Below are 25,729 nucleotides of genomic sequence, written 5' to 3'. Positions count from 1 at the left end.
CAAGTAGCAGCCATCTGTGCAAAGTGTATTTTCCTGCTATCTGATGCATGAAAGGCATTTTGCTGGAGTACTCCTCTTAATGACACTATGACTTATTGAACGTCTATTAGTGGAGTTAATGATTATTTCTTTGCAGCAAGTGGCTAATCTGGACCTCAGAGATGAGTGTTTTGTGTAAATAATGATATGCTTGTGAAGTGCTGTGCAGCTGCTCTTGTGTAGACCAGTGGTTTGTGACACAGTATAGTGCAACACAGAATAACATGTTATGATGGGCAGTAAGCCCGCCAAACAGTGACAAACTCAGAGTGAAAAAAATGCTGATCGTCACAAGTTATAGAAAGCTGAAATTGTAAAGTGAAGGCACTTCATGTGGAAATACAAGCAATCAGTTGGAAAATGTTATGTGAACATTTTTTCATGTAGTAGACCCCCAAAAGGGACAATTTGAAGACGACTTTGATGGCAGCGTTTGCACAGTTGTGACACATTACCCTCACCTCATTTTAACATATAGAATACTAGGGGGCTTTGCCCCCTGCTCGCTTTGCTAAGCCCCCCAGCCTGCGTTACATGGCAACCACTTCTTGTCTCTGCCGCTTGCGTTGTGAAGAGAGGGGCTGAATGCACCCCACGGAGATGCGATCGCTCCTCCGACACCTCCTCTTAAATGGAGATACAATGGGGAACACATACAGTTTTTTTATTTATCTCCTGTTTGCTCGATCAGCTGCTGGCTTGCTGCTGCTGCCATGTCGCGTGATCTGCATTTCGCGTGGCATTCTTCTGTCATACAGTATCAGCTATATCTATATATTTTCGTTTTTACCTTTTCATCAATATCGCATTGAATTTTGATTGCGTGTTTGGAATTACATCGTGACACTTCAACGTATAACTGCCAGTGAGTGAATATCATTTCTTTCTTTCTACAAGAAATGTGTCTGACATAACCACACAGGACTTTTCCAAATCTCCTTGCATAAGCTCATAAGCTTCTGGCCTCAGGTGTGGTTACATCACTTGGCACGCAGACTTGTTTTGCAGGACGTGAAAGTGTCTCTCTGAGACAATCACGCCTTGTCTCCTTCCAAGATTTTTTTTTATAATAGAGAGAAAAAGTTTTTTTGCCTTTTATTAAAGCTATGCCTGCAGCAAGGAACCCACAAGAATGGGCATTTCTGCAGCACATTCACAGGTGACCATTGTGCACACAATCCTTCATTCTTTTCATATCATAGAACAAGAGCACAAACTAATAAGTGACCTGCAAATGATGGCACACCACAAGACCCCGATTGCACCACGATAAAGTCAGACAACACACTTCACACAATACATGAAAGCACTAAAGCACCATCCCTTTGCTGCCGCCGCCTTCAGTCCTCCACCTTCCAACTCTAGCTTTTGGATGCTGGCAACTGGCCCTCTTTTTATAGGACACCCAGAAAGACTCCAGGTGCCCAACAAGCTTCTTCCGGCAGGGCTTCCAGGTGTGGCAGAATTGCTGGCAAATAGGACCCCACAAATGTCCATGCGTCCCCCTGGCGGTGGCCACAGGCCCCAGCAGGGTTGAGCTTCTATCTTCATGACTTGTGGCCCCTCTGGAAAGCAAGGGGGCTGACCTCTGTCGGTCCAGGGTAGAAACTGTCCTGGAAATACCCACTCCCGGCTGGGTAAGGACCCCAATCTTCCGCCACAACACGTAATGACGTGTTTCAGTATTTTTGGCTTGTTTTCCATTAACACTAACACTTTGGAGGCTTGAAGGCAACCATATATACTTAATTGTGAGGCAATGTATTCTTAAACTCTACATGAAAGATGGAAGTGTTCTTAGCTTAGTATTGTGGGAGCATCTTCATTTGACCCGTTCATGTAAAAGGAAAACGGATAGAAGCACTTTGTAATAATAGGTGTGACTGCAACATGAGGGGAAGTCAAAATGCCCCCAGAAGATCTGTGGAGTAAGTCTACAGCACCATTCACCATATTACTTAGACTTGTACTTGTTAAATTATTTGTTTTCCTTACTGGTAGTATTAGGGTGTTGTACTTTGTTAGCCATTATGGATGTAATGAGAAGTGAAGCAAAATGACCCCTTTTATTGGCTAACTAGAAAGATTACAATATGGAAGTTTTCGAGGCAACTCGGGCCCCTTCTTCTGATAAGATGTAATGTATATAAGAAGAAGGGGCCTGAGTTGCCTCGAAAGCTTCCATATTGTAATCTTTCTAGTTAGCCAATAAAAGGGGTCATTTTGTTTCACTTCTCATTTTCCTTACTGGTGAATTCTGGTGGGCTCATATCTCGATGCTACAGACACGAGAGCCCTGATATAAATGACTATAGTTGGTTTGATTGTAGTAAGTCATGTGCAGCACTGCCGGCATGGCTTCCCATTTTAATTTCTTCTGTTTTTTGATTATTTTGCCAGCTTTTATGACAAAAAAGCTTCAGTACACGTAGCCCTGTGTGACAACATTGACACCCGTAGTGCCATGGAAGAGATGAGAGCTTTGGTGAGCCAGTCCAATTACTACATTGCAGCAAAGAAGAACACTAAGCAAAATCCCAACAGAATGGTGCTGAAGAGCATTGCCACCTATCTGACAGACATGTTGAAGGTTAGTAGGTTTGGGAGAGGGGGATTCAAAAGCAATTCAGACATCAGTTAGAACTATGAGGGGTGATGCAAAAGTTCTGGGCATGACCTATTTAGAGACACACAAGTATTTTATTCTCTATATATCTTCACCCTATTGGAGCTATTTTTAGGAAACTTAACATTTCTTTTCATTGCTATGCTGATGACACACAGGTTTATATTCCCGTCTGCAATGAATCAACTGCACAACTGTCTTTTTGAACTAAGATCCTGGATGGCTAATAATTTTCTTGATCTGAATCAAAGTAAAATGGAGGTGCCTATAGTGGGTCCATCAGCTAAAGCCCAAATTGGTCTTGGACTTCTTGGCTGTTTCTCTGTCTTTTGCAAACCTCAAGTCCACAATCTTGGTGTTATCTTTGACAGTAACCTCTCTCTTGAGAAACAGATTAATTCTGTAGTCAAGAGTTGCTTTTTCCAGCTTCGTCTGTTAGGTAAGATCAAGCCTTTTTAATTTTCTAGGGATCTTGAGAAAGCTACTAATGCTTTTATCTTTTCTTGCCTTGGTTACTGCAACTCAGTGTATTCTGGGATTAGCAGATCCCTGATACGCAGGTTACAGTTGCGCCAGAATGCTGCCGCTCGCTTTCTGGTTGGGGCAAGAAAGTCTGATTCTCTTTCTCCAATATTAGCTTCTTTACACTGGCTTCCTGTCAGTTTTCAAATTGATTTTAAAATCTTGTTGCTAGTTTTTAAATCTTTACATGGGCTTGCTCCCGCCTATTTATCTGAATTGTGTGCTTTACGCCAGCCAACTAGAGTGCTTGGATCTTCTGGTCAGTTGTCTCTTGTTGTCCCTCGTACCAAGTGTAAAACTAAGGGGGATAGACAGGGCTTTGACAGCTGCTGCTCCTCACCTGTGGAACTATTTACCTCATCACATAAAGGAGTCGTCTACAACTGAACTGTTCAAAACGAGATTAAAGACTCATTTCTATTCACTTGCATTCTGTGACCTTCAGTAATACTGATGGTTTCCTCAATGTGACTATGTAATCTCACTTGTATTTATTATTTATTTTCCATCCATCCATCCATCCATTTTCTAACCCGCTGAATCCGAATACAGGGTCACGGGGGTCTGCTGGAGCCAATCCCAGCCAACACAGGGCACAAGGCAGGAACCAATCCAGGGCAGGGTGCCAACCCACCGCAGTATTATTTATTTTATTTATGTTAATTTATTTTATTTATATTTATGTTATTTATGTCAAGTGTATGTTTTTTATTCTTTTATTGTAAAGCACTTTGGCCACAGCATTCCTATGTTGTTTTGAATGTTATATGCTATATAAATAAAATCGATATTGACAAAGCAACATTTTATTTTTCAGCATGATCCCTGTGAGCACTGACACACTTTTTAACATTCACTACACTTTATATGTCACTCATCTTGCCTGACTTGTGCACTCACTCTTCAGTAGCTGACTTCATATTTGACACAGCAGGTCTCAGAGGCTGCTCTTCAGATTGGGGACTTGATGGGAGTCTCACAGTGTCAGCCTGTTTTGGAGAAGACAGTAAGCGTGGCACCTCCTCGTAATCTTAGTTTTGCAGAGCGGCCTTTGTAATCCACGCTGTGCAAGCGCAGTGGCTCACTGGTTTCATGAACACGATTCACTCATTCACTGTAGCAAAGCTCAAAGTAAATTATGTCATCGATACGAACCCTCAACATCATATGGTTGCCAGCCCTGGCTTGGACCTTGGTGTTGAAGAATCGACTTACATCTATTGATTCAGTCGTTATTTTGGCTATAGCAGGGGTCTCCAACTTCAATCCTGGAGAGCTACTTTGGCTGCACGTTTTCATTCTAACCATTTGCTTAATTAGTGACCAAATTTTGCTGCTTTTTAACTCTTTGCCTTCATTTTAATTGATGCACATCTTAAGACTCAGGCCCCTTAATTATTTCTTTTTTCCTTAATTAGCAGCCAGACAATATTAAGACACAAAATGAACTAACACATAAACAACAACTTGCGTCCATCACACAATAACTGAAAATAAAGAAAGGTGAAAGCCTCAGTAATCCTGATCTGCTCAAGTCCACAAAACATTTTGACAGCCAGCGCTCTTAAAAATGAAAATCGAGTTTTGGAAATGTCTGGCATGGCAGAATGAATGCCATGGAATTAAATAACGGGTTTAATTAGCAAAGAAAATTGGCTTCAGATTAGGAAATTGAATGAAGTGAAGTTGGTTGGAGTTTGAGGCCCCAACTTAGTTGGTTATCTTGTTGGCTCACTTCACATCAACTTTATGTTTGGGTGCCATTTAAGGAAAAAAGAATTGATTCAGTTGTTAGAGTCTCAAGAAAAGTCAAATAAAATAAAGGCAAATAGTTAATTAGCAGCAAAAACTGGTAAAAAATTAAGAAAAGAGTTAGAATGAAAACTTGCAGCCACAGTAACTCTCCAGGACTGGAGTTGGAGTCCCCTGGGCTATAGTGTTGAACCCATGATTCGTCCCCATTTATGAAACACTTTTTAAAATTGTCTTGGTCCATATATGTTAGCTGAAGAGTCAGGATGATGGGTTCATTTAAGAAGATAGGGTTCTGGGCATCTGACATGCACAAACTTCATGCATGTTTAACTGTTCATGAAGATTGGACTCGTATCTACCACCATAGCAGTCCTGGGGACCCCGTCCTTTTATCTGTAATTTATATTATTGTTTAGTTAGATCACTTTTTGGTAACTTCATGTTGTACATTCAGAAAAGTACAGCAGTGTGAAATTTACATTTATTAAAAAAATATAAATATTTGTATTATTGCAGTAGCTTTTAAAGTTTAATTTATTTTGCTGTTTGTACTATTAATTTGCCTTTTTTGTGGAGATTTCTATATTTTTGCATCCTAATAATGATAATTAATGATGGGCACTGAAGATTCTCAGGTAAGTGATGCTGAATGGCTGAGTCACTAGTGTAGGAAGATGAAAATGAATTTTAACTTGCCCACCCAGGGACTGTCGTAATAAGGTGGGAAGGAGGAAAGATTTAACTTGGTTAATCCAATCATTTGGCTTGCATTCGGCACTGCTGGTAATTGCTTAAACATATTGTAGGAGGCTGCCACAGGCTGTTAGACTTTTGCCAAGATAACTGAAGCACACTTGTGTATAAGGCATATAAGACTAATGACTGCAAAGAGAATCGTAGCGCGTATGAGAACATGAGGGCAACCATTAAGAAGGATATCAGAAAGGCTAAAAGACAGTTGGAGAGGAATATAGCAGATAAGGCAAAAGACGACTCCAAGAGATTCTTTCAGTATTTTAGTAGTAAAAGAACAGTTAAGGAGGAGGTCAAGTTCATCAGGAATAGTAAAGGGGAATTAAAAGATACAGACAATGAAATAGCAGATGCCCTAAACTTACATTTTTCTGAGGTGTTTACAAGTGAGCAAGTGGATAACCTCCCAGAGGTAAACGCGACTACTAAGGAGGTACTGAGGGATTTGGAAATTGTAGAGGGAGAAGTGCTGCTCAGATTAAATAAGATGAAATCAAACAAATCACCAGGCCCAGATAATATTTATCCTCGTGTTCTTAAGGAGGCTAGTGAGTACAGATATAAACCCTTGACACATATTTTTAGGAAGACACTGTGCACTGAAGAGATTCCGAAGGACTGGGAAATGGCAAATATCATCCCATTATATAAAAAGGGTGACAGGGCAGATCCAAGCAACTATAGGCCAGTAAGCTTAGCATGCATCACAGGAAAATTAATGGAAGGAATTATTAAGGATAAGATTGAGCAACACATGACAAGGACAGGAGTTATTCTGAACAGTCAGCATGGGTTCAGAAGAGGGAGGTCGTGTTTTACTAACATGTTGGAATTCTATGAGGTTGCAACAAAAGCATACGATCAAAGTGGAGCAGATGATATTATTTATCTGGACTTTCAGAAAGCATTTGATAAGGTGCCACATGAGAGGTTGGGCATCAAGTTAAAAGAAGTGAGAGTTCAGGGTGATGTTTTTAGATGGGTGCAGAATTGGCTCAGACATAGGAAGAAGAGGGTGATGGTGTGAGGAACCTCATCAGAACTGGCCGATGTTAAGAGTGGTGTTCCACAGGGGTCAGTGCTAGGGCCATTGCTATTTTTAATATATATACATGATTTAAATAGGAATATAAGTAACAAGCTGGTTAAGTTTGCAGATGATACCAAGATAGGTGGATTAGCAGATAATTTGGAATCCGTTATATCATTACAAAAGGACTTGGATAGCATTCAGGCTTGTGCAGATTTGTGGCAGATGAAATTTAATGTCAGTAAATGTAAAGTATTACACAGAGGAAGTAAAAATATTAGGTTTGAATACAAAATGGGCGGTCGGAAAATCGAGAGAACACCATTATGAGAAGGATTTAGGAGTCATAGTGGACTCAAAGCTATCAACTTCCCAACAGTGTTCAGAAGCCATTAAGAAGGCTAACAGAATGTGAGGTTATATAGCACGATCTGTGGTGTACAAGTCACAGGAGGTTCTGCTCAAGTTTTATAATGCACTGGTGAGGCCTCATCTTGAGTACTGTGTGCAGTTTTGGTCTCCAGGCTACAAAAAGGACATTGCAGCACTAGAAAAGGTCCAGAGAAGAGCGACTAGGCTGATTCCAGTGCTACAGGGGTTGAATTATGAGGAAAGATTAAAAGAGCTGAGCCTATTCAGTTTAAGCAAAAGAAGAGTAAGAGGTGACATGATTGAAGTGTTTAAAATTATGAAGGGAATTAGTACAGTGGATCGAGACTTGTATTTGAAATGAGTTCATCAAGAACATGGGGACACAGTTGGAAACTTGTTAAGGGTAAATTTCGCACAAACATTAGGAAGTTTTTCTTTACACAAAGAACGATAGACACTTGGAATAAGCTACCAAGTAGTGTGGTAGACAGTAAGACGTTAGGGACTTTCAAAATTCGACTTGATGTTTTCTTGAAAGAAACAAGTGGATAGGACTAGCACTTGTAACTAATGATTGAAAAAGATAAAAGGACTATGGAATATGGCATTATCTTGTGCAACATTTAATATCGAAACCTGCACTAACAAAAATTAAAGCAAAAAAATACGAGCAGAGTTTTTTTTACATTTTTAAAATTTATGAAATAAATATGTACTGTAAATACAAAATAAGTACACATAGTCCAAGCTGTACTGTCTGCATTCCTTTTTTGGTTCAGTCATATTATTACCTGAAGAAATAAAAACTTTTATTAACAAACAATTTCGACAACCCCTGTGATTTTAAAAAAAACAAAACAGTAAAGTATGTATTTACTTGAAACAGAAGTTTTTGTTCAAACTCTAATAAATAAACTGTGTCCACCGATTTTCCTTTTTGTAGTACTGCTCCTCAATAAATAATTATATTCAAATCACAAATAAGTACATGTCACATCAAACAAACCCATTGTGACAGATTAGGGTTTTCTCGCACCCTTGTACCCTCAGACACCACGTCAGACACCAGGTAAAAGTCCAATTAATTATTATTTATTATAATAATAAGTGCACAAAGCACCCTCCACTCCCAAATACTCCAATAATCAAATACACAATAAACAAATCCTCCAATCTCCCAGACGCTTAGCCACCCTGCCTCCCAACTCAGCTAGTCTGTCTGGGATCTCCCACAATCCTTTATACTCCTCGACCCGGAAGTGTTTCTGAGCCCTCAGTCCATGTGATTATCCAACACTTACGGGTCGGGTAATCTTCTCTTTTTCTTCAGCCTGGAAGTATATCATTTCTTCCATTTCCGTGATTGTGAAATACTTCTGGGCTATAAGGAAAATATAAGTCCCTGTGCCTCCCTGCAGCATCCTCTGGTGGCCCCCATGGTATCCAGCAAGGCTGCGGTGAAAAACACCAAGTTCCATGATGCCCTGCTGGAATTTGGGGCCCTTCCATTTCCGTCGTCTCGTCCCACCGCGAGCAAGTGTGGACATGCAACGGTTTTTCATGTCCGTACTTGCTTTGATACGTTCGATAAGACAATGCACAGACATATTTGTGATTCGTGTATTTTCATGCATTCTTATATGTGACTCTTTTAATGACACATTTTACCTTTTCGTTTGCAAGTTTGGTATGTAATATGTTTTTATCAAAAAAGTGTTTTTTTTTTATTATTTTACTTCTTAATTAGGTACCTATTGGAATCATATATATTTTGAAGTAACAAACAAATAGCAGAAGTAAGGGGTTCTATTTTTGCTATCGTCGACTCCCAAAATTTTTTATTGAAACTGTCGACCCCTCGAAAGTTCAAATCGACCTCAGGGGGTCGATATCGACCACTTTGGGAACTCGTGGACTAGACAGACGAACATATAACAAGAGGAGGGCTGTTTACTTGCTGGAGTTCTTATTTATCTTGGCACAGATGAATAGTTTTATGTTAATAAGTTTTTAAAGGTAACATCCAATGTTGTATGGAGTTGTTGCTGTTGTTGTTGCTCCAGGTTCAAGTTGGAGGATTCTTCTTGCATTGCAGTGCCCACTTTCTCTTTTTTACGTGATCCTTTATTCGTGGTGTCCCATCCTTTATTCAGTTTGGGCCTTTACTGTGTCGCCTGCAACTTTATGAGGAAAACATTACTCCTTCTGGCACAAGAGTTTAGATGCTGAAGTCCCCTTCTTGAAGTAATGGCTACTTTTCAGACTACTGGCACGCAGCTTTGGTTTGACAGACTGGATCTCAGCTTTCTAGTCCATAAAGAGAAGATATTGTCAGTTTCAGCTCTCCAAAGAGAGAGACAGAGCAGCACGTCAGCTTTCAGTTTCACCGAAAGATTTCAGAAGGTCATTTTAGAGTGTAAGTGCAGAGAGCACCCCTGAGTGTTTCATCAGAGAGACCCCAGAATCCTTCAGAGAAACCACCAAGAGTGTCCAGAGAACAGGTCCAGCTCGTTTTTGTAGAAAAGTGGTACCTCTCATGATGATTGAATTAAAGTCACTTCCAGTTAGAAAATCAAGGCCTTCTCATGAGTGAGTTATTCTGTCCATCCCAGTTTATTTATTTATTTTATTTATAGGCACCTTTCAAGGCACACAATATGAAATAAACAATAAACTACAATTAAACCAGTTAAATAGCATTCAATATATCAACTAAAATTTATCCATCCATCCATTGTCCACCACTTTTCCAAGGTCGGCCACCTCCTCCAGCTCCTCTGGGAGGACTGCAAGGTATTCCTAGGCCAGCCAGGAGATATAATCCCTCCACCGTGTCCTGGGTCTGCCCTGTGGCCTTCTCCCAGTGGGGCATGCCTGAAACACCCCCCATTGAGGCATCCAGGGGGCATCCTGACCAGATGCCCGAACCACCTCGACTGACTCCTCTCAATGCGGAGGAGCAGCGACTCTACTCCGAGTCTCTCCTGGATAACTGAACTCCTCGCTCTATCTCTAAGGGAAAGTCCAGCCACCTTGCGGAGAAAACTCATTTCGGCCGCTTGTTGCCGCAATCTTGCTCTTTCGGTCACTACCCAAAGTTCGTGGCCATAGGTGAGGGTAGAAACGTAGATTGACTGATAAATCGACAGCCTCACCTTTTGGCTCAGCAGAGCCTGCATTACTGTGGATGCTGAACAAGACCCCGAGATACTTGATCTCCTCCACTTGAGGCAGTAATATGTTCCCAACCCAGAGAGAGCATTCCACCCTTTTCCGCCTGAGAACCATGGCCTCGGATTTAGAGGTGCTGACTCTCATCCCCACCGCTTCACACTCTGCTGTGAACCGCTCCAGTAAGAGCTGGAGGTCACTGTCCAATGAAGTCAACAGAACCTCATCATCTGTAAATAGCAGAGACGAGATTCCGAGGTCACCAAACCAGACCCCTTCTGCTCCTTGGCTGCGCCTAGAAATTCTATCCATAAAACTTATGAACAGAATCGGTGACAAAGGGCAGCCCTGGCGGATTCCAACCTCAACAGGAAACGAGTCCAACTTATTACCGGCAATGCGGATCAAGCTCCTGCTGTTCCTGTACAGGGACTGAATGGCTCGTAACAACGAGCCTTGTACCCCGTACTCCTGGAGCACACCTCACAGGATGCTTTGTGTGACACGGTCAAATACCTTCTACAAATCCACAAAACACATGCCCTCTCCAGGATCCTGGCCAGGGTGTAGAGCTGGTCCAGTGTTCCACGGCCGGGACGGAATCTGCATTGTTCCTCTTGAATCCGAGATTCGACCATCGACCGAACTCTCTTCTCCAGCACTCCTGAATACACCTTACCGGGGAGGCTGAGGAGTGTGATCCCCCTATTGTTGGAGCACATCCTCCAGTCACTCTTCTTAAAAAGGGGGACCACCACCCCGATTTGCCAATCCAGAGGCACTGTCCCCGATGTGCATGTGATGTTGCAGAGACGTGTCAACCGGGACAACCCCACAACATCAAGAGCCTTGAGGAACCCAGGTTGAACCTCGTCCTCCCCAGGAGCCCCGCCACCTCGGAGCTTTTTAACTACCTCGGCCCCTGATATGGACGAGTCCTCCCCCTGAGTCCTTTAGCTCTGCTTCCTCTTAGGAAGACATGCTGGTGGGATTGAGAAGATCCTTGCAGTATTCCTTCCACCAGTTAATAACATCTACAGTTGAAGTCAGCAGGGCCCCATCTCCACTGTACACATTGTTGGTGGAGCACCGCTTTCCCCTCCTGAGGTGCTTGACGGTTTGCCAGAACCTTCTTGGTGCCGACCAAAAGTCATTTTCCATAGCTTCCCCAAACTCCTCTCATGCCCGAGTGTCTGCCTCTGCAACAGCCGATGCTGCCACATGCTTTGCCCGCCGGTACCCCTCAGCTGCCTCTGGAGTCCCACTAGTCAACCAGACGCGATAGGACTCTTTCTTCAACTTGACGGCCTCTCAAACCTTAGGTGTCCACCACCGGGTTTGTGGATTGCCGACATGAGAGGCGCCAACAACCTTGCCAGAGGTGGCAGTTAAAGATCTTTCTGACCAGTTCCTCCGCCAAGACATTCCCAGCAGACCCTAAAATTTATATGAAACAAAATAAGCAAGCTTAAGGAGATGGATTTAAAGGTAGGAAGAAAGTAATTGATACGGATGTCTTGTGGGAGGGAGTTCCAGGGACGAGGGGCCACTCGGCTGAAAGCTCGTAACCCCGTAGTAGTTAGTCGAGCAGAAAGTATAATAAGATTAATTGAGGAGGAGGATCTAAGAATACAGGAAAGAGTAGAAATATGAAGACGATCAGAGAGATACAGAGGTGCCAAATTGTGAAGGGTTTTGAAAGTAAAAAGCAAAATCTTAAAATCAAGGTGGTATTTAAAAGGGAGCCAGTGAAGCTGCTGAAGGACAGGAGTAATGTGTTCTATGGAAGGGGTTCTGGTAGTGATATGAGTAGGAGCTTTCTGAACCAGGAGAAGTTTGTGAGTAAAGACCAGAGAATTACAATAATCAATACAAGATGTAACTAGAGCATGTACAAGAATGGCAGTGCTATTAGCTGAAAGAAACGGGCGTAGACGGCTAATATTACGTAGATGGAGATGTGCAGTCTGAGTGATATTAATAAGTCCTTCAAATGTTAAGGTACTATCAAGAGTGGCACCTAAACTGTTAACCAAAGATGAAAAAGAGATTAAAGAATTATCAATAGTCACAGAAATATTTGGCCAAAACAGTTTAAGTTCCAACCAGAATAACCTGTTTTATCACCGTTTAATTTGAGAAAGATAGCAGACAACCATGACTTAACTTCCTGCAAGCAGTCAGAGAGGGAATAGAGTGGAAGAGTGGAATCCAACCAGATAAAGCTGTCAGATTTCATAAAAATATGACCAAAAGGTAAATAATCAATAGAAGAGGATCAAGATTTGAGGTATACCACTTAAAATTGAGTAAAATTGTGATTTTCTTTTAATATACAAACTGAGTACAATCCAAGAGATAAGATTTAAGCCAGGCATGTGGAGTGCCAGTGATACCAATTGATTCTAATCTCTCTAGGAGAATTTCGTGAGAGTCTGTGTCAAACACAGGGCTCAGATCAAGGAGCACAAGTATGCTTAAGAGCCCAGAGTCGACTGCCATCAGCGGGTCTCTGTACTGTGAAACAGGCGAAAACCAGACTGAAGTTGTTCAAACAAATGGTTGTCAGTAAGGTGAAAGTGAACTTACATGGCAACAGTTTTTTCAAGTGTTTTTGAAAGAAATAGTAAATTAAAAATTGAACGATAATAATTATTTAGGTTGTAGGGATCTGCACCAGATTTCTTTGGAATTGGAGATATCACAGCCTTTTAGAAAGATAAAGGAACAAGAACAGAGATAGGGAAGAATGTATGATGCTAGTTATTAAAGAGGGAACAGAAGACCAGCAGGATTTAACCACATGAGTAGGAAGTGGATCCATCTAACAGGGTTTCGATTTTATAATACCAGATATTTCCTCCACAGTTTGGAGTTTAAAATTAGGAAGAAAAGAAGAGTGGGGATCATAAAATGTTCCATGTGCAGAGTTTTCTAAAGAGGTCAACCTCTGGTGGATGTTTCCAACCGTAGTATTAAATAAATCGGAAGGGGTCTCCCCTTGACTTTCTTGTACACTCAGATATGGGGATGGATTTTAGAGGAGTAAACCGCTAGACAATGATTATATTTTTAGATTATGTACATTAAAGAACCATCAACAACAAATCAAATATATTGAACATTTATTATAAAAGTAAAGTTGAATAAATGGGACTCTGCATCTGCATGAATAAAAGGTAAAGTACCACTTCCGGTTAACAAAAATAGCCCAAAAGTTGATAGAAATCTACGTTTTCTACTTAATACTTGTAGGCAAAATTTAGTCGACCAAAGTGAAAGCATCCATCCATCCATCCATTATCCAACCCGCTATATCCTAACTACAGGGTCACGGAGTCTGCTGGAGCCAATCCCAGCCAACAAAGGGCGCAAGGCAGGAAACAAACCCTGGGCAGGGCGCCAGCCCACCGCAGGGCACACCCACACCCACACACCAAGCACACACTAGGGACTATTTAGGATCACCAATGTACCTAACCTGCATGTCTTTGGACTGTGGGAGTAAACTGGAGCACCTGGAGGAAACCCACGCAGACACGGGGAGGACATGCAAACTCCATGGAGGGAGGACCCGGAAAGTGAACCCGGGTCTCCTAACTGCGAGGCAGAAGCACTCTCCACTGTGCCACCGTGCCGCCCTTCTTTAAATAATCTGTTATTTAATTTATTTTAGGTTTTAAAGTTTTAAGTTAGCAATTTTTGCAATCATCACCCCATGCTAAACTATTTATTGGTAGTTTGACACTGAATGAACACATACTTTTGATCAATAGTTGATAGCCCCTTACCAATAGACCCTCAAAGTCTGAAATTAAGTAAAGTCTCCCACTACCTTGCATACTGAACTGTTTAATTATTTGTATTCAGGTTCTGCCCCCAGATGTTTTAACCAGAGTCAGTGAATATGTTCCAGAAATCACTACCCACTGCGCCACCGTGCCGCCCAAGTGAAAGCATACTCAAGTTATTGTGTTTTTGCACTTACACACACACACACATAATTCCAAAAATGGTATTTTCAGACTCGGGCAGGTCTAAAACATCGAAATTCATCTAAATCTTGAAATGGAGTTTATGGAGGATTCCAATACTTTCCCTATACTTCGTATACGAGAAAGTCAGGAGATCTGAAATGTCGAGATTCAAGATCTCGACATTGAATCTTTGGGTGATTACAATACTTTCCTTATACTTCGTATATGAGAGAAAAAAAGGTCATGAAAGAGTTACATTGATCAGTGCAATAGAATAGAGGTGGAGGATTGTTAGGTAGGCTTTGGATGTTGTTGACAGTAGAAAATAAAGTTCGAGTATTCCCTTCACGAGACCTAATTAGTGTTACATAATATTATTGCTGCAGACAGAGCACCCTTATAATAACACCTGTGTTCATCATACATATTCTTATGGATAGCAAGGCCCGTCTTTATATAAATGCCTTCCAAGCTGCAACCTTTAGCTTTAAGACAGAGTAGAGTCATCGTAGGGTAAACCAGGGGGCAGAGTGGGTGAAAGAGAGTCCGGGCTTTCAAAAGAGCAAAGTTATCTAAAAGACTGTATAGTCTATCACTGTGGTGGGAAACCATCTCATCTGGGGTAAATAAATTGTAGCTGCTGGGCAGGCTGTCAACTCCATTGGAGAAGGCAATTAAATCAATAGCACAGAGTAGGTTTGATTTAGATAATAAGTCGACTTTAAAGGACACCAGTTCGTGGTCAGATATGGACAGGTCAAATGCTGTACAGTTATAAGAAGTAACACCAGAGCAAGAGATAAGATCAAGTGGGAAAATCTATAAATTGCTGCAAACCAATACTACTGAGAAAATGATATAAAATCCCTCATATAAAAGTGTTAGTAATGGTGTCCATATGTATATTAAAATCACCCAGAAAAATAACATTAGAGGGTATGGAATAATTGGAATTTGCAAACTCTGACAATTCAAAAAGTCCTTTTTCAGCTCAATGAACAGTGGCAAGTATAGTGGAAGTAGGTCCATTGATGAGAAAAATGGTATTCTTACTAATGGACTCAAATGAAGCATAGTTTTCGAGGAATCTCTCCACTTCTAATTGTAATAATTAATAATAATTCTTTGCATTTACAGTATATAGCATTTTTCTCACTGCTCAAAGCGCTCAGTAATTGCAGGTTAAGGGCCTTGCTCAAGGGCCCAACAAAGCAGAGTCCCTTTTGGCATTTTGTGGGATTCGAATTGGTAACCCTCCGATTGCCAGTGCAGATCCCTAGCCTCAGAGCCACCTCTTCTAACCAGAGGCACGGGGTTGACAGATAAACAAACCCTGGAGGGACAGCTTGATTCAGAAAGACAATCAAACTTATGGCCATTTAGCAGATCTTACAGTAGGGGACCCTTATTGGTGAGTGAATGGACTTGAATAGCCCAAAGGTACGTTTGTTTTTACCAGGTGTTCACTAGAACACTGTGGTCAACAGCCTGGCTAGATCTCCGAGAAGGTCGAGGAAAAGCAGAGAAGAAAGATCGTATTGGCTTTTGGTCGTGGTAGTTGAAGTTCCACCAAGACCCGCGGTGAATGACAGAGAATATCCAGGTGCCGATACAGTGCCATTGGTGGCTCAAAGGAGTGAAACCAAAGTTCAAAAAATTTCGCTACATTTTTGGAATATCAATGTAATTGGATGAAGTATGAAAAACAGGATAATCCAGATAAACATGCTGCAAAGAAGCAGTCTGTTAATCCGCATTGCAGAAAGCTTCCAGCTAGAGAAGAAGAAACACTGGATTTATCAAATATTGTAAAAACCAACAGAACAAAACTCTGGCAGATAACGACACAGTAACAACTACTGTCAATTAGACTAGAGACAGCAGATTACTTAAATGAACTTAACTAATAAAATAAAAACTAAACAAAGGCAGCCAGTAGCCCCAGCTTTCACTCACCAGGAAGTTGTCATTCTTTGAATTATAGGTCTCTGTTCTTGCATGAGTCCATTTTGCACTCTCTGATTCAAGAAGTTTCTGCAAAGAAACCTCTACCAAGATGTTTGTGCAACTCTGATGTATACCTTTGGTTATCAGATGAAGTACAGCATGGTCTTCATACGAAGAGTTCAGTCACTTTGGAATGCAAGCTGAGGGAAGGTAAAGCTGGATGTCTGGAACCCTGTTAAATGGGCCTGGTGTGCCACTAACGCCTAGCGGAATGGGCAATGCCCAGTTTGTCCTACATTAGTAAATAAAGGCTTAAATAACCAGAACAGCTAGAAAAATAGAGTGAAAGTCAACATGATAATGAAAAGTGAGACAAAAAATACTTCATTATATTTGTACAACAACATAAATAAAAATGTAACAACCTCAGTTTTGTAATTTGTGGATTGACACCAAAACACAGAAGCTGGGAAGTAACTTAAACTGTGAATGAAAATGACAACATTCACTGTTAATCTGCAAATACTGGACACACATATTGTAGAACTCGGGAGCTTATCTTGGGCCTTTTGCAGAGTCTGTGCCACTGAATACCATTTTTCTGGTTCAGGTTTCAAAACCTTTTATCACAAACTTATTACTGTATCTCTGTGAAAACCCCCAGACCTCTATCCAGTTTTCATTTTCAATAAAACCCTGTCAAACTTTCCAGGTAAGGGTCAACAGTGATGTGGTTAGATGTGTAAACCGAGCAATAAGTTAGATAAACACCATGGAAATATAAAGGAGCATTATTAAAACTATTCATATGAAAATGATTGATACAAAATATAAAGTAAAAATACATAAAACAAATTTACCTGCACTTTACCTTTCAAAAGAATCATGGCTGGTGTGAGTGAGTTTCTAAACTCTTTTGGGATTCCTCCCAATGGGAATGACATGCGGAAGAGCGTCCCGAAGCAACCACAGGCTCCCAGCGCTGTAGCAGTTCGCCGTAAAATTGAATCCGAAAAGATCGCGGACATGCTATAAACACCTGCCGTCGATGGGCGATACAAGGAACGTTATAAATGTGCAGGGCATAGGATTACTTGGCCACTAACCTGGTCACAATCCTGCCTGACTGCTGTGTCTGTGTATAGCAGAGGGGCAGATCCCGCTACAATAAATAACCGCGCTGTTCCTGTTTCAAGCTGAATAAAGCTGGTGTCGCTAAAGTACTGAGACTCAGTTTCGTGTTTTTGGGTGCAAGACAGAGACTCACAAGTTACAACACACACACACACACACGGTCACCATGCTGTAGTAAACAGTGTACGCTCGTACAGATGTTGACTAAATGAATGAGGCACGCCGACTGAGCCCCAGAATGGGAGACGATTACCCACCATCCCGCAGCAAGAGAGAGAAGAACCATTAACTCAGACAAAGTGTAGATAGATAGATACTTTATTAATCCTAAAGTGAAATTCACATAGTCCAGCAGCAGCAACAATATTAAATTAAAGAGTAATAAAAATGCAGTTAAAAACAGACAATAACTTTGTATAATGTTAACGTTTACCCCCCGGGTGGAACTGGAGTCACATAGTGTGGGGAAGGAACGATCTCCTCAGTCCGTCAGTGGAGCAGGACGGTGACAGCAGTCTGTCGCTGAAGCTGCTCCTCTGTCTGGAGATGATCCTGTTCAGTGGATGCAGTGGATTCTCCATGACTGACAGGAGTCTGCTCAGCGCCCGTCGCTCTGCCACGGATGTCAAACTGTCAAGCTCCGTGCCTACAATAGAGCCTACCTTCCTCACTAGTTTGTCCAGGCATGAAGCGTCCCTCTTCTTTATGCTTCCTCCCCAGCACACCACCATGTAGAAGAGGGCACTCGCCACAGCCGTCTGGTAGAACATCTGCAGCATCTTATTGCAGATGTTGAAGGATGCCAATCTTCTAAGAAAGTATAATCGGCTCTGACCTTTCTTACACAGAGCATCAGTATTGGCAGTCCAGTCCAATTTGTCATCCAGCTGCACTCCCAAAAATGTATAGGTCTGTACCCCCTGTACACAGTCTCCTCTGATGATCACGGGATCCATGAGGGGCCTGGGCCTCCTAAAATCCATCACCAGTTCCTTGGTTTTGCTGGTGTTCAGGTGTAAGTGGTTTGAGTCGCACCATTTAACAAAGCCTTTGATTAGCTTCATATACTCCTCCTCCTGCCCACTCCTGATGCAGCCCACCATAGCAGTGTCATCAGCGAACTTTTGCACGTGGCAGGACTCAGAGTCGTATTGGAAGTCTGATGTATGTTGGCTGAACAGGACCGGAGAAAGTACAGTCCCCCTGTGGCGCTCCTGTGTTGTTGAACACAATGTCAGACCTGCAGTTCCCAAGACGCACATAATGAGGTCTGTCTGTAAGATAGTCCACGATCCATGCCACCAGGTATGAATCTACTCCCATCTCAGTCAGCTTGTCCCTAAGGAGCAGAGGTTGGATGGTGTTGAAGGTCGCTAGAGAAGTCCCGAAACATAATTCTTACATCACCACTGTCTCTGTCCAGGTGGGAGAGAGATCGGTGTAGCATATAGATGATGGCATCATCTGCTCCCACCTTCTCCTCGTATGCGAACTGCAGAGGGTTGAGGGCATGGCAGACCTGTGGCCTCAGGTGGTGAAGCAGCAGCCGCTCCATGGTCTTCATCACATGTGACATCAGAGCAACAGGCCAGAAGTCATTCAGCTCATTAGGACGTGATACCTTTGGGACTGGGGTGATGCAAGATGTTTTCTAAAGCCTTGGGACTCTACCTTTTTCCAGGCTCAGGTTGAAGATGTGCTGTAGAGGACTCCCCAGTTCCTGCGCACAGGCCTTCAGCAGTCGTGGCGATACTCCATCTGGACCTGCTGCTTTGCTGGCATGAAATCTCCTCAGCTCTCTGCTCACCTGTGCTGCTGTAATTGTGGGTGGGGATGTCTCTCCTATGCTGGTATCAGCAGAAGGATGGTTGGAGGACACAGTACTGAGAGTGGGTTAGGATGGTCAAACCTGTTGAAGAAGTTGTTCATTTGGTTTGCTCTCTCCATGTCTCTCTCGATGGTGGCACCCCGCTTCGAGCTGCAGCAAGTGATGGTCTTCATCCCATTCCACATTTCCTTCATGCTGTTATTCTGCAACTTCTGCTCCAGCTTTCTCCTGTACTGAGTTCCTTCTGCACGTGTTTGAGCTCATGCTGATCACCGTCTTTAAAAGCCCTTTTCTTCTGGTTCAAAAGGCCCTTGATGTCACTTGTAATCCATGGCTTGTTGTTAGCATAGCAGCGTACTGCTCTTACTGGAACTACAATGTCCATACAGAAGTTGATGTAATCAGTTGTGCAGTCAACAGCCTCTTCAATACTCTCACCATGTGACCCCTGCAGGATATCCCAGTCTGTAGTGCCAAAGCAGTCTCTCAGAGCCTGCTCTGCCTCAGGGGACCACTTCCTAAATGAGCGTGTGGTTGTAGGTAGCACCTTCACTCTTGGTTTGTAGTGAGGCTGAAGCAGAACCAGGTTATGATATATAAATGTACTCCTCGTATTGCAATATCTCGCGTGTTTATCAAATCAAAGTTTCTTAAAAATGTTAGCTTGTCTTGCAAAACACTCGCAAACCAAGTTACTGGTAGTCCAAGGTTCCACTGTATATTAGTGCACAGTCTATGGGAGGTTCTAACAACCTGCATAAGTTGAATTGAATTAGTATATTCTAACTACTTCTTGTCTCTCTGACTATAGAAACTCTCAGTTAGTGACCTGCCTTGCCATGTGTAAGGCATGGAGGGCACACGGTTTTAAACTGTGCCTTAACGTGCCTAATAGTATGAAAGTTAACAAGCTCTATTAAACATGCAGTTCTGTACGTTTAAAGCATAATAAAGGTGAAGTAAAGCATCTTTAAGTATAGAAGCAACAGGTTTGACAAGAAAAGATAAGTTTATTCAAGAAACATTTTTTCCCTTTTTTTTTGCCTTTTATTCGACATGTGTAACATCCCTTGTTCTTTATTCTTGTGTGTAATGTTTGCTTTGAATTTTCACTAAATCTTTTAAAATGAACTGTTGGACTGAGAGATTTCTTTCGGCAGGCGTTTGATCCTGCCTTACTCAGAAACCAGTCAGAAATCTGCTTAAGAATTAGGGCCTTTTGTGAAAATCTTTTATGAATCCAAGCTTGATATAGTTATGGAAAAGTATAATATGTAAAATATTTTCACAGCAATACGTTCATGGGTTTTCTGCAAAAACACAATTCTTCTTTCATCCATTTCTTTGTTCTTTCTTCTTGCTGGCTTTTTGTCTGTCTTAGTAGGAGGCCCTTTTATGCCAGGCCCTGAAGTATTTTCTGGTGCCAGGACACTGCACAAAGGAAGCACTTCTAGATCAGGCAAAAGCCCCTCAAAGTAGGGACAGACATTCCCAGCTCCCACGAAACCCAGCAGGGCTATTCAACTGAACGGTAGTTCCCTGCATGCCTGGATGCTCCGGCCCCAGAATGCTGCCACCTAGTATATCCATGGAACATAAAGTCTTGGAAACCTGTCTCCCCCTCATCATCCATTATATCATCCTGCCCAGGAGCAAAAGTATCATCCATCGAGGTCAAGACATCAGTCCAGTTTTTCCTTCCTTTATATATCTATATAATACTAGCTGCCCCCTGTAGCTGCACCCACATAGTAGTGAAACAGACAAACTTTAAAAATCAATAGACGTTGTCACTGTATCTGATCATGTTTAGGTCTGACTGGATAGCATCCCCCATGTGGGGAGAAGAGCACGTGGCCGTGATATCTCTGGCAATCAGCAGCTACCCTCTAAAGCACACGTAGCTGTGATGTCTCTGTCAAAAACATCAAACATTACTCCTTAGCAATCTGTAGATGATAATGTCTGTTGACCAAACAGATATTGCTAGCTATTTGGTGGCAAGGTGCACTCCAACATGTGGCGAGAGGCAGAGCGACTCGAACGGAGGCTGGCATGTGAGTGAGGAGGACCCCGCATGGCTCAACACTCCTGAGATCCCGCTGCCCTCTCCCCTCTGTCCACAGCCTCTATCTCTTGGATTCACGCAAATAATTCGGTGCCGCAAGCGAACTGTAATACTTAGCGCGTTGAGAGAAGTCGCAAAATCAACTGTTCAAGCAATTTATAGAAAAAAAAACAATCTAAATTCATTAAGTAGTTCTCTCGTGAAAAGCATACAGACAGATAGACGGTGAATTTCATACATATATAGTGGCAGACGGCCAGGACGCCTAGAAGGACCAGGAGAGAGATTATACCTCCCCTGGGCCACGAGAGGGTGGCCACCCTGGTATGTATGGGGACCATGGGAACGGAGCATGGAAGCTCAACCCCATTGGGGACTGTGGCCAGCACAGGGGGGCCCCGGAGGATTGTGGAGCCCTGGGTGTCAGCACTTCCGCCACACATGGAAGTGCTGGCAGAAGAGATTCTAAGGACACCCAGAGTGCTTCCAGGTGCTCATATGGCACTTCCGCCACACCAGGAAGTGCCACCGGAAAATCATCAGAAAGCATATCCGAGTGATTATAAAAGAGGTTGCGTCCTCCGAGTGAGAGAGCCGAATCAGGAGGAAGAAGGCAACGCTCGGGAGAAAAGGTGGAAAGGCGGCAAAAGAAGTCTGGAGAGGAAAGGGACTCACAAAGGTGTTTGGTGCAGGGGCACTCTGTTGTGTGTTGGACTTTTATGAATTAAAAAGTGTGTTTTTTGAACATTATGTCTGTGTCTGTCCGTGCCGAGGCTGAATTACCACTATATATATATATATATATATATAGATATACAGTAGATATATAGATATAAATATTGATATCGATAGATAGATATTGACCAGTATGATGATTCAGCTCCACTTGCATTAGAAACTGTTTGTTATGCAGATTTATCTGCACAAAATCATTTTGCATATGATTCCACTCATTTTTGTCTTTTGGACTTACTTTTTGTTTTCCTTTGTCTTTGTTTTGATTTTTAAACTTTGCCCTCAAATGTATTATTTGCCTTATTTCAGATCTTTGGGGCAATAAGTGGAACGGAGCCAATTGGATTCCCAGTTGGAGGAAGTGGAGAAACTACAGATGTAAGTACCATTTAGATCACATGGTTTAGCGTAGTTTGGCCTTAAATAAATGCGTATCTGATCCTGTTTGAATTGCTGTCACATTAACGGAGAGTTCCAGTATTCTAAACACTCCAGTTGAGGCTGATGCATCTGCTGGTGTTCCAGTACTGAATACAATCAGCAACTGGATGGAAACATCCAAGACCAGGACAAATTCAGTGCTAACAAAGTGTTTCCACAACAGCAGCATTGCCATTTATTTATGGTATCCATTTTAAGTCCAAGTGCCCCTCTCGTTGCTAGGGATCTGCCCTCTGCAAGTTATGACTTGTGATGTCATCGGTGCAATTGTGTTTAAGCCAGTGCCATGTCAGGATCATCAACCACATATGAGGATACAAATTAAAACCAGAAAGCAAATGCAAGATATCAGACTTGAAGAAGCTTAAGTTTCAGGTTGTGTTTACCTACCTGTTATGGCGTAGCTGAAAGTAGCTGGATATCAAGGATAAATAAATAAAATGAAGATCAGTGTGTCTTGTCAGTGCAGAAGCAGTAGGAGAAGCTATGATATGAAATGAGAATGTCTTAAGTCATAAATGAAGAGAGCCTGTCAGTGATCCTTGAGTCACAATATTCCTATCCAAATCATTTATACATATTAATGACTCTAGCACTGTCCCCTTCTAAATGCCACATTTAACTTCACCCAGTTCTGATAGGGTTCCCTGAACCATCACCACTTTCTTCTTTTTTTTTTTTTTTTTTAAGCAAATTCTGCCCTCATCCAGACACAACACCCTGAGCATCCACCTCTTTTATTGTGATGTCCAACCTCTCATGTGAGACCTTATCACGCAGACTGCTGTGGATCAGCCATGTGATTTTAGAACAGACTCCAACTGTAATCAACCTTGTAATGAGTTCAGAAGATTCAGAAGTTTGCATGTGTCACCGGCTTGAAATACAATACAATACAATACAATTTATTTTTGTATAGCCCAAAATCACTCAAGAAGTGCTGCAATGGGCTTTAACACGCCCTGCCTTTTCATAGCCCCCCAGCCTTGACTCTCTAAGATGACAAGGAAGAACTCCCCAAAAAAAACCCTTGTAGGGAAAAAAAATGGAAGAAACCTTAGGAAATGCAGTTCAAAAAGAGACCCCTCTCCAGGTAGGTTGGACGTGCAGTGGGTGTCAAAAAAAAAAATGGGATCAATACAACACAATACACATAACAGAACACAAGTAATCCTCAATACAGTATAATAATGCAATAGAAATATTACAAGTACAGAGCAGAATTAGATGATATCCCATAATACGATTTGGATTTATTCAGAGTCCTGGAGACCTCGGCCATCAAGCTGCCTCCCCCTATTGGCCATTCCACAGCTGAGTCAGTGCTGGTCCAACCAATCCGATGAAATGAGAATGCCTGAGGTGTTAATGAAGAGAGCCAGGAAGTCACACTACAGCCGAGGACAGTGAGAGAAACCTGCTGGAGCAGAGATGCGGAAGGACCAACGTAATGTTAGGAGACACTGAAGCGAAAAACAAATTCTTCCTTGATCTTTGTATGCTATTGTATGAAGCGCCTGTTTTTTACTTTAATGTTCAAATCACTGCTATTTAGATTTCTATCTCGTTTTTGACATTTTTTTTACTTGTTTGAATTGGGAGGCACAGTGGTGCAGTGGGTAGCGCTGCTGCCTCGCAATAAGGAGACCTGGGTTCGCTTCCCAGGTCCTCCCTGCGTGGAGTTTGCATTTTCTCTCCATGGGTTTCCTCCCACAGTCCAAAGACATGCAGGTCCGGTGCATTGGCGATCCTAAATTGTCCCTAATGTGTGTGTGTGTGTGTGTGCCCTGCGGTGGGCTGGTACCCTGCCTGGGGTTTGTTTCCTGCCTTGCGCCCTGTGTTGGCTGGGATTGGCTCCAGCAGACCCCCGTGACCCTGTAGTTAGGATATAACGGGTTGGATGATGGATGGATGGACTATTCAAATTAATTTTGCAAGTGATCCAACTCTGATATGAGTGTATACAGATCAGTACCTAGCCAAATAAAAACAATTTCATCAAGACAAATGCGAACTAATGGACAAATGCTGGTTGATTTGCGTCTTCGGTGTTTTCAGTTTGGAATGTCTGAGAATTCGTCAGCTCATGATGGTAAGGAAGAGAAATGGGGAACAAAAGATCATAGCTGTTGGGTTGTGTGCAGTTATCACTTCCCTTATCTGTACGTGAAAACCTGCGGATACCACAGACAAACCTGGACAGGCAGGAGTAACATGTCAAGGATGAACAAACACACTTCCATATCATTTTTTGAAGATCACATCTCTAGAAAGATCAGATGTGAGTGGAAAAAATGGGAATGAAGCTACAGTATAAATGCAGGTTTATTTCATTTTCAGGTATCAAACTAAAGATTTAATGTGCCACGCTGTAATTGAGCTCCAGTCTCTCTTGGTTTAAGAACGGTGCCACTGCTGTCAACAACACAGCAGTGTTCACAAAAAGGGAGAAAACCTGAAACGACAAAAATAACAATAATCGTCAAATGAATTTTGATTGAAATAGAACAAACCCTGACACATTCAAATAGGATCATAGCTAGTAATGTGAGTACTGTCAAACGAGAGGAGGCCATCCAGGGAATCAAACGCATTTGTTTAACTAACAACAAAGCTGTCCCAGTATCTCACCAGATGCTTGTTGAAGGTTGTCACAATTTTTGCTTCAACACATATGCCTTGGTTGTTTGTTCCTAATTCCATCAATCACAAAATACAGTGATGCTACAGAAAAGCAAACCCAGATATGTACTGTGACAGAACCACTAGGAGGCGTGCCAGCCACCCAACCCGACACAGACAGACACGGGAGACACACTTATAAAAACACGCATGCTTTTATTTTTCTTCACTCATGGAGAATGTCTTCCCCATTCCCACAAGCCCACAACACAGTTCCAATGCACAAGCACAATATTCCTCTTTACCTTCTTTTCTTTCTTTTTCTCCCTTTTTTCCTACACTCTTCCTCTGCAAGTTTCATCCATCCGACTCTGGCTCACCGAGTACTGGCCCCTTATATAAGGCACCCGGAAGTGCTCCAGGTGCTCGTGGCCCCACTTCCGGCAGCACACTCGGGAACAGCTGCAGCGCCCCCTGGTGGCACCTCCGGATCCCAACAGGGCTATAGACAGAAGCCCTGTGGGCGTGCCTGAGGCACCACTGCAACCCATGGGGGCTGCCCTCTAGCATCCCAGGGGAGGTAACACGCTGACCAGGTTTGGTCCCCCGATCCTTCCAGCGAAGAGGTGCCCCGGCCGGGTAAGATTCCCGGCCATCTACGACAGTACTAATTGGATCCTGGCAAATCAGTGACAGATTCCTTCATTTA

General features: G+C 42.4%; 1 protein-coding gene across 2 annotated transcripts in view; it reads left to right on the top strand.

Moving 5' to 3' along the window:
* cars1 (cysteinyl-tRNA synthetase 1) overlaps positions 1 to 25,729 on the top strand; it is a 123,753-nt gene that overhangs the window by 76,127 nt on the left and 21,897 nt on the right. For both annotated transcript variants that reach the window (XM_039737019.1, XM_039737028.1), the window contains 2 exons: positions 2,440 to 2,629; positions 22,267 to 22,335. In XM_039737019.1, the coding sequence (XP_039592953.1) occupies positions 2,440 to 2,629; positions 22,267 to 22,335 (259 nt within the window). The remainder of the gene's footprint in view (positions 1 to 2,439; positions 2,630 to 22,266; positions 22,336 to 25,729) is intronic.

This window comes from Polypterus senegalus, chromosome 1 (assembly GCF_016835505.1).
Source record: "Polypterus senegalus isolate Bchr_013 chromosome 1, ASM1683550v1, whole genome shotgun sequence".
NCBI lineage: Eukaryota > Metazoa > Chordata > Cladistia > Polypteriformes > Polypteridae > Polypterus > Polypterus senegalus.
The sequence above is the reverse complement of the archived record's forward strand: the minus strand, read 5'-3'. Positions and strand labels throughout refer to the sequence as shown.